This window comes from Anomalospiza imberbis, chromosome 4 (genome assembly GCF_031753505.1).
Source record: "Anomalospiza imberbis isolate Cuckoo-Finch-1a 21T00152 chromosome 4, ASM3175350v1, whole genome shotgun sequence".
NCBI classification, from domain to species: Eukaryota; Metazoa; Chordata; class Aves; order Passeriformes; family Viduidae; genus Anomalospiza; species Anomalospiza imberbis.
The window spans coordinates 26,485,389-26,497,461 of NC_089684.1; the positions used below are offsets into that span (position 1 = coordinate 26,485,389).

The window sequence follows — 12,073 nt, forward strand, 5'->3', positions numbered from 1 at the left end:
GTTTCCAGATTGAAATAGCTTCAGAAGATTAAAAAAAAACTAAAAAAAACACTATCTGAAAAAAATATCTGCCTTCAATTCAAGCAGGATGTAACCTTTCTGCTTCTCTACAGTACCCCAGGTTTTTTGAGACTTGTCTGCCTTTGACTGCTCCTAACTGTTAAAATCACTCTTGCTCCTTCTCAGCCTTTCAACATTTATCACAGAATATTTGCTCTAGGTGTAACATTTTTGCACTTTTGTTACTTTAAGTCCATTCACTCAACTTCTACTTCTCCTCCGCCTGTGCTGTATGAAACAGCCTTGCAACTCACACATTCAGAAGTCCCTGGAGGAAAGCACAGAAAGCAAACTCAGGTTAGCTGGTACCACTTGAAAAGTATCAAATGGAGACAAACACCGTGTACTGGTTAATGTAACAAACCTCTGCATCTGTTAAATGCCAATGCTCAGAATGAGAACAAAATATTTTCCCAATAGTGTTTTAGCGTTGCATCTCTCTTAACACAGTGTTACCATTGCTTGGAACAAGACACAGCCTTTGGATCAAGCTAATGACATGGGCATCATTTGTTTTTGCCTGGTTACTTGGATTTTTACAGAATACTTTAATTTTGAATATTTACAGGATAACTTAGTTAAGCTCTACAGGGCAGTTACCAAATGACCAAGTTACTATCACCCTTTTTTCACCAGCTGTTCAGTTTTTTATAGCTATGTGGTGTAGCACCTTTTATAGGATTTACCTGCCAAGGTTTTGGTGGTGGGGAGGAGAGCAGGAGTGGCTTTGTCAGCTAGAAGTTTGTATCTTAGAGATACCAGTAGCAAGCGCTTACTCTGTGAATGACCTTCCAATAACAAGCAGTCCAACTAATTACAGTCATTGCATGACACCAGAGACTCCATGGCTATGAAGTTACTCACCATCAAAGGAAAGAAATCTTTGCAGTGTGGAAAAACCAGTCGTAAGGGTAACAGATGTCACATGCACTTAAAATCAATGGCAAGAACAAGGTGTACAACATGTTAACAAACATATAAGACAGATCACAACTGGATTCCAGAATGAGGAAAAAGAAATGAATGTTACTATAGGACTCCTACAAGCAGCTGATGCTCCCACAACTGACCAGAAGCCACTGACCTTCAGATCACAAAAGGCTGTGCAAGAGTGAGCAATAAAATGTATCCAAGAAAGAGACAGGTATGAAGAACATTACATATTTTTAATTTTTGATTGTTTGAATTAGATGTTCTGTATCACTCTCTACTGCAATATTAGTTTAAAAAAAAATCTTTTATCAGACTGTTAAGACTTTCATTAAACTAGCATTAAGTTCTTGCCTATGCATACAAAGTACTGATTGTGTATCCTTGAAGTCTAAATAGTACTTGTCAGTCATGGTCTTTTTTCCACATCATTGAAATGCTAGGTGAGCAAAATAGCAAATTGATTAATTTTTACTGGTTCATACTACTTTGTAAAGTTATAGAAAAATGAAAATAAACCAAAAAAATTAAAAAAAAAAAAGTATTGGAAGTTATGGGTAATTTCATGGGTAAGTTAAAATCCCAACTCAAACTCCAACCCAAAAGCCAAAGGGCTGGGTTGAGTTTTGCACTGAAATGATGGCTCCTAGCAACATCTCTATAATGCAACAGATACAGAAATAAACTAACTCTTTGAGTATTTTAAAGCACCCTTTCACACACTTTGGAGGAACAGGGGAAAAGCTTCTTTATTTTGAAAGTGAAACTTATTTCCTTCTCATTGGAATCCTGAAAACATCTTTTTAATTCCACTATTCTTCTTTCATTAACTTACACAATTTTTCACAACACTCTCCATTATCCATATATATATTTCTTTAATTGAAAAACAGATCTCTGTGCCAAAAAATCACAATGAAAAATGTTATCTCTATCCTCTTCCAAAGTGCAGTATCTGACAAAGACTGAAAATATTATCATAATAAAGACAGTGATGAAAGACAGAAGCAAGAGGTAGGCATTTCTATGCTTACCAATGGTTACAAAAGGATTTTTGTTCAAGGAAAGAAGGAAGAGTTGTAATAGGTGAAGTTCAACAAGGGAGGTGAAGTTCAACAGGGTAATATGCACATGCTTGCTTCTGACGTTTCTTTAAATTATGCATTTGTTACTTAATTGCTTTTACAAGATAATTCCAACAAATACATTATGAACTATACAATTATACACACAAAGAAATTCCAGGCAGCCTGATGGAAAGGGCAAGAGAGAATGCTGAAGGATGACTGTCAGGATCCAAGAAAAGACAGTGTAAGACTGACAAACAATAACATCATGTTAATGGGTACAGAATCAGCCAAAATAATGCAACATCCCCTGTGAAGAAGGTTCATTCACTTTCAAGACTGGCATGAATATTTAGCTGAACACTATTTTCAGTTCTGCTCCATTTAGGAATAACTGGTAAGATATTATTTTTGAATGAATGTAGTATGTCCTCTGTTTGAAATGAAAGCTACAGGTGATTAATGTTGCTCCAGTTGAGAAACTGTTAGTATTATATACTGTAAGGCCTGCCTGAAATGGTGCAGTAAAAAGATTCAAGCAGTGCTTCTTGTTAGTAATAAAGTAATTTGGCAGAAAAGGGTAAAGAATACTGCTGGCACAATCACCTTCTTATCTTACCTGGTAAGGGTGGGAGTAGGGCACATCCTGGTGAATGAAGTCCTTCCTGGGTAAGGTTACACAGAAGCAACTGACAGTGGTGAATTTCACTAGTTTCTTGCTTCATAAAGCCTTAAACTTGGAATTGCCCTTCCCTACCCACCTCCACCCCACCCCTCTGGACAACAACCACCATCCACTCAAGCAGCACAGCCACATCCAGCAAACACAGTGTTTACTTTGCCCCCATTGATTGCTCTCTTAGCAATGTCTCTTAGAAGCCACGGGAACATTAGATAGAAAGTACAGTAAAGCTATGATTCTAATGGATTTAAAAAATCCGTGTATGTTTTTAGAATCAGCTCTTCCATTTCCTGGGGTAAAGCTTGGTAAATTCTGGCTTTCTAAAAGCTTACCAAATACCCATGGGTTCTTGAATCCCATGTAAGAATTATGGACATCATTATAAGCATTGATCAGATAGACCACATACTGAAAGGCCTGACCCTGTATTCACAGTCAGTGCAATAGTGTTATTACTGGAAAAGGAAAAATAAAGGTTTTAAAAAATAATGGTTTACTCAGGTTTCCAGATCTTGAAGACATAGTTTTTCTATCTCAAGAGACAGGCATGACTAAAGGATTTTCTTACATTTTCTCACTTGCAGTGAATCACCAATGGATGACTAAGTGCACAAAATGGTAAGAATAATTTTTATTTCAAATAATAACTCTGTCATAGCTTACTAATAATTTATTCATAGATACATTTAATAATGAAGATACTGCCAAAAAAGTGATGTTTGACTGTTCATAATACAAATATTATCTTAAGTAGTAGAATTTTGCCAGCAATGGTAACTTGCAGCTCATTTCATATACAGCAGTATTTAATTATATCCATAAGTGCAGTGTCCAGATGTTGCTTTTTAATTTAATAATGATGGAACCAATGGGATGTTGATAGGTTTGTAAACTAAGCCTTCAGAACATGGAGAGTTCCACAGGGCCTTTAAAAAGAAACAAAACAAACAAAAAAAAAAAAGAAAGGAAAGAAAAAAGAAATGAAATTAAATGAAATTTTAGTGATGCACGGTTTGATGGCAACATAAACTAAATGAAGAATTACTGTTTCTGCTGTATGCAGTCATGCAGGCAGCATGTAATAAATAAAGCTTCTTTCACACTAATGATCAACACAACAATGATTAAAGTGACAATGCAGAGAAAAACAGGAATATGACTGGTCAGCTTGTGTGTGACACCATTCCAGTCAGAAAACCCTTATGTACAACAAATGCCATGTTTTTACTGGAATAAGGTCACCAGTCTAAACTATGCTAACAGAGGAAATCTACATGCAACATGCACACAACATTAAAACATTTCCACATTACAATAAAACTGTGTAAGCAGATCAGCCTGTAATAAAAAGTAGCCACCCTATATGTACTAATGTAGCAAAACCCATACACATTGCTTATAATGCACTGGTTACCCATGCCTCATTTCTCAATTTTGTTTGTTGATCTTTTCTTCAAGGTGAAATAAAATTTTTCTAATTTTTTCAGAAAATATATTCAACACCTATCATAAAATGCTGCTATTTTTTAGAATTTTTGATTGTTATTGAGTGTATTTTACTAAATTCCCAATTCATTATTTTGAACAATATCTTACTAAATTCCCAGTTCATTCTTTTGAACAATATTTGAACAATATCTTTAGTGCTATTTTCTGCCCTTGCAAATATGAAACTGCTAGTATGCAACAACAGAGTCAGCAAGGTATAATCTAGTAGACAGCTTTTTTTATTTCAATCAAATAAACCTATTCTACTATCCTGTTTCACAGTGTCCTACTTCTTTCTATCTTTAATGTAAAAGGTCATAGTGGATGTAGTAAGTATTGCTATTAATTCTAGGAATAAGTTGCTCACTTAGTTCCTACTGAGAGTAGTCATGAATTGCTTTCTTTACAAAAGAAATAATGCAACTAGAACATACTGCAAGTACACTACTGCAAATAAATTTTGCTATGTCATACTCGTAAGTACAGCACAAAAGTTAAAATACGAAATGAGACAAGAAGTCTAGATGGACAAATTTAAGTGAAAAAGCAAACTTCTGGAGAAATCTAAAGAGGAGACAGTGATGGAGCTAAAGGAGAAAAAGTGGGAAGAGTTCTGTCTGAACCCAACAAAACTTCTAGGATAACAAATTAGGAATATCTAAAGATCTTCCTTTGCTTCTCCTCCTATTCTTCTCCCCCACCCCAAGACATCTAAGCAAAATTAGTAAGTATGGTCATTACTTCAAAGTACCTCGTATTTTATTGTACTTTCAAAGCAAGATAGCAGCAGAACAACTGCAGATACAAAGATAGAGGGTTATGACAGAAAAATATTGAATAAATAAAAAGATTTGAATCTTAAAATGCAAGAAAAACACTGCACTGTTATTGAAAATTATATTAACAGAAAACAGTGGTTTTTAAAGATCCAGAAACTACTAGTACTATATTAATTTTGGGTCTGGGAGGAAACTCAGTTATAATATCAACATCATATTACTACAAATATTTAAACAACACAGAGCTTATCTATACAAACATCCAGAAGCCCACTTGCATGCCACAAATCAAAACTGAAGATCATTCATCTCAATTAAGCATCACTGCAGAATGCAAATTTCATTCTTCCTTACTCCTGAAGATGGCAAAATTAAATGCAGGGTACCCTGCTGATAATCAGCCACAGAATGAAAGTGTCTTTTTCATATGACACACCTCAGTTTCTGTTCCAGAACCCATTTACTGCTGAAGTTTCTGTGAAAACCTGTTATCACTTTTCATATAGCAACCACAACCTCAGCACTAGCATTTATCCTCCAGCGAATTTGGCACCAGTAACTTGAACTATTTTTCCCTGTCATGAGCAGGTGCAACAATTCATTCTTGTTCACGACTTGGTGGTTAAATGTAATTCAAACACCAAGTATGTAGAGGTTTGATGGTGAAGTAATGTGCTTCATCATAAGGGTTGTATCTTCCTAGTTTGACATCAACAAAATTTGATAATTTGCACACATAATACACCCCAAAAAACATAGATTTTGAAATTATATTTGAAGTTGTCTAGTAAAAAATGGAAATTGGACATGAGAAGGAAAGAAAATGAATGCTAAAGGAAGTTGTAGGAAAGGACGCAGCATATCAAGAACAACTTGGATACCCTGATATGAATAGGTACACAGACATATAATCAAAGCAAATACTGAAATGGTTAATGGCTGGTATGGCTGGTTGATTTCTAAAGATTTTTTTTATAAAGTAATGTTGCATTAGGGAAAGGTATATTATGCACGAGCTTTTATTATTTCCCTGTATACATGAGACTACAAACTCAGAGACTAAATAAATAGATGGAGAAAAATAGCTTAGGAGTAAAATACAACAGCAGATGGACATCAGTCTCCAAGGGAAGGAGCAGAGGCAGAAGTAGGAGGTATTTTCCAGTTTAGGTGGCAAAACACAACTCACTTCAGGCTGTAACAGACTACACAAATACTTAGGGCAGGAAAATATTTAGATTAGACTGGACAGTTCAGAAAGTTCAACTACTTCAGTATTCTGTTCCCAGCCTTCCTGAAGGAGAGGTCACAATGCAATGCAGTCCCTTTGCAGTATCCATAAGCCATGCTGGCTGGCTGGCTGCTGGGGAGGAACAGGAGCACAGCAGGAAGGTGCAGTTAGAGCACCCACCTCCCTGTCTTCCACTTCTTCCCAATCAAACACAGAGGCTCTGCAGAAGGCAGTGCCCAGGTTTTGAAAAGTTAAGGGAGGTATGCTGTCCAAGGTAATGCACAGCAAGCTACAAAACAAATACCCTAATATATGTATCAGTATGGATTTCAATACTGCATGATGGTACAGGTGATAAAAGAGTGCATTTTATCTATCCCACCGCACTGTTGTAAACACAGTGCTGGTGATCACCAAAGGTAATTTTTTCTGTAGCTGTGCAAACTAAACTGCAGCAGATTCACAGCAGGAGTACACAAGTTTGTCATCTGAGACATCAGAAGCATCATACAAAATGTAAGGACCACTACACTGGAAAGAATGCTCATTAAGTGGGGAATAAGTTTAGGACCAGTCCAAAGCCTGTTTCAATCTCAGTATGAAAGACAAAGAACAAACAGAGTAGCAGTTCTCAGATAAGAAACCTATAGCATCAGCAGAAGGCAAACACAGAAAAGGCATTGCAGAAATCATGTTAGCTCTTAGGAATTTCTGCTTTGTGAAGAATTAAATTATGTACAAACTCTTTTAATCCAAAAGCTGATAAAAATTGACAAAGTGGTGCTGAATTGTACTTCCTTGGTGACAGAAATAAGAATTTTCCTGTGATTGTTTGATTCTGTTTTGAGACACATTTTAATCAAAACTAATCAGCAGTGGCTCATGCTGCAGACTGCTTGTGTGATGTCTGCATGATACTTTAGACTACCTATTTTGCTGGCAGCCATTATTACATTTGTATCCCTTAACATGAACTTGCAATCAGTCCCAGTGCTAGGTGACTGCATCTATTCCTCCTCTGGTCCATTTTAGCAACCTGACCAACATGAAAGACATAAGTCCTTGATCTCTCAGTAAAAGAAAACTTTGCAAGCACAGGAAGCTGAAGGAGGTTAAACTAGCATTGATTATTGAAGACACATTAATTTATTATTTAGCAGCCTTGACATTAAACTGTTGCACACATGACTCTTTCTGCAAGACTCCCAACATGTTTTAAATTATTCTAAATAAATACATTGGAAAACAGAATAAATTTAGTTCTATCATAAGATGAGGATTCCTTAACAGGCTGTACTAGAAAGCAACTAGCCTTTATAGAAACCCTGAGTTCCTTCCAATGTCTTCCCTGGTATACATACAATAGTCACGTTGATATTTTACTTTCAATTTCCTCAAGTAGCAAAGTTGTCATGTTAATCACTTAAGGACACTGTAGCATTTCTCATCATGGCAGACCCTCTTTCATCCTTAGCAGAAATTACTTTAAACTTTATGTTTTAATTCAGTAATTAAGTTTCACATTAGACCATTTTAATACAGAAAAGACATTAAGCAGTTTGCTTTCCAGTTCAAACAGTTCTTTATGAGAAACATTATCTTTACTGTTACAGACTTTATCTTCTACTTGCTTACTAAAACAGTAGTCTGAAGCAATTTCTGCTGAAAAATCTCTATGTGCTGTATGGGGAAAAAATCAGAGCTCTATCAGAAATATTATCCAACAATTCAAAGCTATTGCAGGACACGACACCATCCAAACTTTACTGATCACCTTGACAGTCAGATTCTGTAATTATGTTATAGCCCCTGAAATAAGCTACACTATAATTACTTCCATTCTGCCAACAGCTCACGCAGTTACCCAAAACACTCATTCAATACTGTTTATGCCTTTTCAGAAGAGTCCACAAAAACAAGAACATTTCCTCTCTGTGAAACACTGCATTTCCTCCTTCTTCACCCATTCCTTCCTAAATATAGACTCGCCTCTAGCTTTTTTTTTTTTTTCATTACTGTACACCCTAAGGACAAAAGGATTAATTCCTCATCTAAGTCAAATTCAGAACTTCCATTTACTTTTAATGACATATCTAAATGAACTCCAAGGCTAAAGAACTGTCTCAACTACTCGAGGATGTCCAGAATAAAAAAAAAAAAAAAAAAAAAAAAAAAAAAAAAAAAAAAAGTAGTGCTTTATTTTGGGGACTAAGCTGTCTCAGTTTTTTCAGTTGCAAAACAGTTAACTTAAGATTACACAGTGGAACAGAAGAATATATGAGAATATAAACCAAACCACTCATAGAGCCATTGTTTCAAGCATTTCTGAATCATTACACTGTGTAGTGTTTATCAATATTTGTACTACATTTATGAAATAATGCTATGCAAATTCCTAGTACCTCTTTTATACAACTACTATCAGATTCTAGATTTGAATTAAAGAAAAATAAGAATTTGAGGACTTTGCTGTTGTTGCTGTTGCTTGGTTTTTTTAAATTAAAGTAGCAAACTTGTAATGATGAAATGAAGTTCAATTTTCTGCTTACCTCTTAAACCAGATCTGAAGTGTTCAATGTATGCTATTCTCAGGACATGTAACTAATGGGGTGAAAAATACATCTTGTATTCTCTGATGTGTTTTATATTTTTCTATTTAATTGAATTTCATATTAGCATGATATCCTTCTAGTCGTACACACTTATTGACATCCTGAATAAAATGATGTACAGATAATACTTGCAACAGTTTCAACTTGCTCTTTAAAATCTCATGCAAAAGCAAAGAATGTAAATGTAATTGCCACTTGGATTCATCAGAAACACAGCTGAATTAATCACTAACAGCTATGCTTCACAGAAAAGCTGCACAATCTGATAAAAAAGCAAGAAGTTTAAAGAATATTACAAAAAGTGCACTATTTGCACATTCCTCTTCACTGAGTTCCCCGCATTGTGATCACAGCAGGCTTGTGTTATTTCTGTAAAGTCATTCAAATTTCTCTATCAACCCCTTGCAACAGAATTTTCACAAGAACTCTGTACCACATAAATACAGGTGAAGTAGAAAATGTTGTTCCATAGAAAAACATTCAACACTTTTATTCTTACACTGCAACAGCCTGTACGAGATGATACATTACTGAAACTGTGGCAAGGTAGGAATTTTACCAGGGAAGTCTGAGAAATATGTTCCACTAATTGAAGAGAATGATGCTAAAGAAAAGAATTTATTTAACTTACTGTTGTTATTATGACATTTAACACTCAAATCTCAGCCAGAAAACTGTACCTGTTTGGGAAAGGAAGTTCTAATGTTATTTTTAATTCCCCGCCAAACTCCAAGGGAACACAGACTGGAAAAAGGGAAAAAGTATATAATCTGCTAACAGCAAGAATCCCTGCAGCATGAGTATCACATATTTGATTTGGGAGAAAATAACCAAATGCATAAATCACATCTGCTTTAAAAAAAACCCAAGCAAACAACATAACCCAAAAATAAACAAAACAACACCAAAACATCTCCCAAACTTTACATATTTACTGTTTCCATTTTCAGTGGAAGAATTTTATTTAACATCTAATGCATACGAAAGTATTGTGAAGGATAATTGGTCACAGAAGAAGTGGATGTAGCATTGCAACATAGAAAAATGTTTTTAAATATTCTGTATTTTTCAGCAGTAATATATACACACCTCAGAGTTTCAGTAAATTCTACCACACATGACTTCACAGACACAGCAGAACATAAGGGTTCATGTTTGGTAACCCACATAAATGAAGTTAGTGCAGATAAAGCTTCTCATATTAAAACATGAAATTTGGATGTTTCTATCCTCAGAATACAAAACTTTAATGCTCCAGTAACACAAAACTAAAAGGAAGGTTTCAAAGCCTGCTTTAATTCCAGAGGTCTTTCCATAAATTTGAACCAGCATTTTGATGTATACCAATGCACAACCATAGCACTACTTTGCAGGACAGTTAAGAATTATTGTTAGACTTTGCACAAGTCCCAGAATGGAGCTGTGCTGTATGTTCCATAAAGATTATTCAAGAGGCTCATGTAAGTGTGAGAATCTCTTACATGTATTCAAGCAACGCCGTACACAGACAAAATATTTCCAGTCAGAAGAACTGGGGAAATAATATTTCTACAGTTAAAGAATCTTCATTGACTGTGTTCTTGCATGAGGACACATATTATCAATACATATTCTAGGAGAAATTCTGGCAGATGCTCTTTAGGAAACAGAATTTTAACATCACTTGGCAAAACTGTACTTATTCCATTATCTTTCAAATTTCAAATCTTGTTTAGACAGCATATGACAATCCTAAACATAATAACCTCATTAACTGTCAGTAAGTGTGCAAATAAAGACTGAAAAAAAATTACAAAGCACTAATACATACCATCCACATTCATTTATGCAAATTCTCAGCTCTTCATAAAGCCTAAAATTAATAGGGCATTGGTGTGTGGCAGGCAGTTGTAATTATCTTCTCATGTTTCTGAAGGTACTTTAGAATCACCAAATCCATGCATGGACACAACAACAGCAGAGGCAAACCAGTTGACAGAAGTCTGAACACCCACAAGCATGATAAAAAAATACTGTTTGATACAGCTACTTACATCATGGCCTACAAGTTCTGTCTGTGTGGATTTGTCTGCTTGGGAAGCAAGAGCCTTCTGAAAGCACTGGGCCTTTTCCTGCAAAACAAAATAATATTTTATAGGTGAGTCATATTTTTCCCACTGGGCTTCCCAGCTCCAAACATCCAGAAAAATCCAAAACTCGTGTATGGACAGCTAGTAATAAATAGATTTATTATGGTGCTATTCACACTGGGAGGTTGATTTCCTTCCTCTTATATGCTTTTATAAATTTATCTTTCTCTTAAACAGAGGCTGGACTCAGATAGTCTGACTCTGTGGTATGGTGGGGCCAACAAGAATTATGGCACTGAGGCAGAAAGGGACAAAGCACTGAGCAGCTGCAGGGACTCCAGCAAATACCAGCACCACTCCAACAGCAAAGAAATAATTTACTTTTTTTAAAAAATTAAGGAATATGCAAACTTGCAGATCACAAGCCTGAGATGACTTCTGCCCCCGCCCACCCCTCGCCAAGAGAAACATGTTAGCAAATCTTAAGCATTTCTTGTGTATTGCATTAGTTTCTGCTTTTCTCATCCTTGTCCCTCTGTATCTCAATAATTTTTGCAAGTGTTGCATGGAATCTCTGGACAGGACAGACTTGAGCAAAGATATCTAGCTGCTTTGACACAAAAAAATCCAGATTCTGATACTTCATTTGAAACTGATCACTAAGCTTGCTGATCCTCATCAAGCCCTTGTGCATTTAGTTTTAGTTATTTTAGTTTCCAGGAGAAGGAATTTGATAGAACAACTGTAAATATGTGGGGTAAGGCAGGAAAAGGCACACAGGAGGAGAAGTAGAATGCAAAGTTCTTTACTGCATTGATTTATGTTTTCCTGCTTACTGATTCAGTTTAATTTGTCAGTTGTATCTGTAAAAAATGTTTACCTTGAACTCAAACTCCTCAAGAGCTACAAAATATAATTGAATGCTACTGACAGGTATGTATTACAATAAAACAGAATTTGTTTAAATTCAATTTCAGGTTAATTGACTCTCAAGTTCTCATACTATTTGATTCAAGGCAAGGTATGCACATCACTACACCAAATAAACAGCAGAAAGAAGTAAACACCTGAGTGATCCTTATCTCCAGTGTTTCAACTCTTCAAATAAGGCTGGGGGAAAAGAGAATTCAGACTGATCTCTTCACTTGCACAAAA

General features: G+C 35.6%; 1 protein-coding gene across 10 annotated transcripts in view; it reads right to left on the reverse strand.

Moving 5' to 3' along the window:
- The window catches only part of CCSER1 (coiled-coil serine rich protein 1), a 627,741-nt gene that overhangs the window by 218,899 nt on the left and 396,769 nt on the right, over positions 1-12,073 (reverse strand). For 8 of the 10 annotated variants that reach the window (XM_068187575.1, XM_068187574.1, XM_068187578.1 and 5 more), the window contains one exon: positions 10,883-10,960. In XM_068187575.1, coding sequence (XP_068043676.1) covers positions 10,883-10,960 — 78 coding nt within the window. Of the gene's footprint in view, positions 1-3,346; positions 3,666-6,417; positions 6,527-10,882; positions 10,961-12,073 lie in introns of those variants that run through there. The other 2 variants (XM_068187580.1, XM_068187581.1) reach the window with 2 other exon arrangements.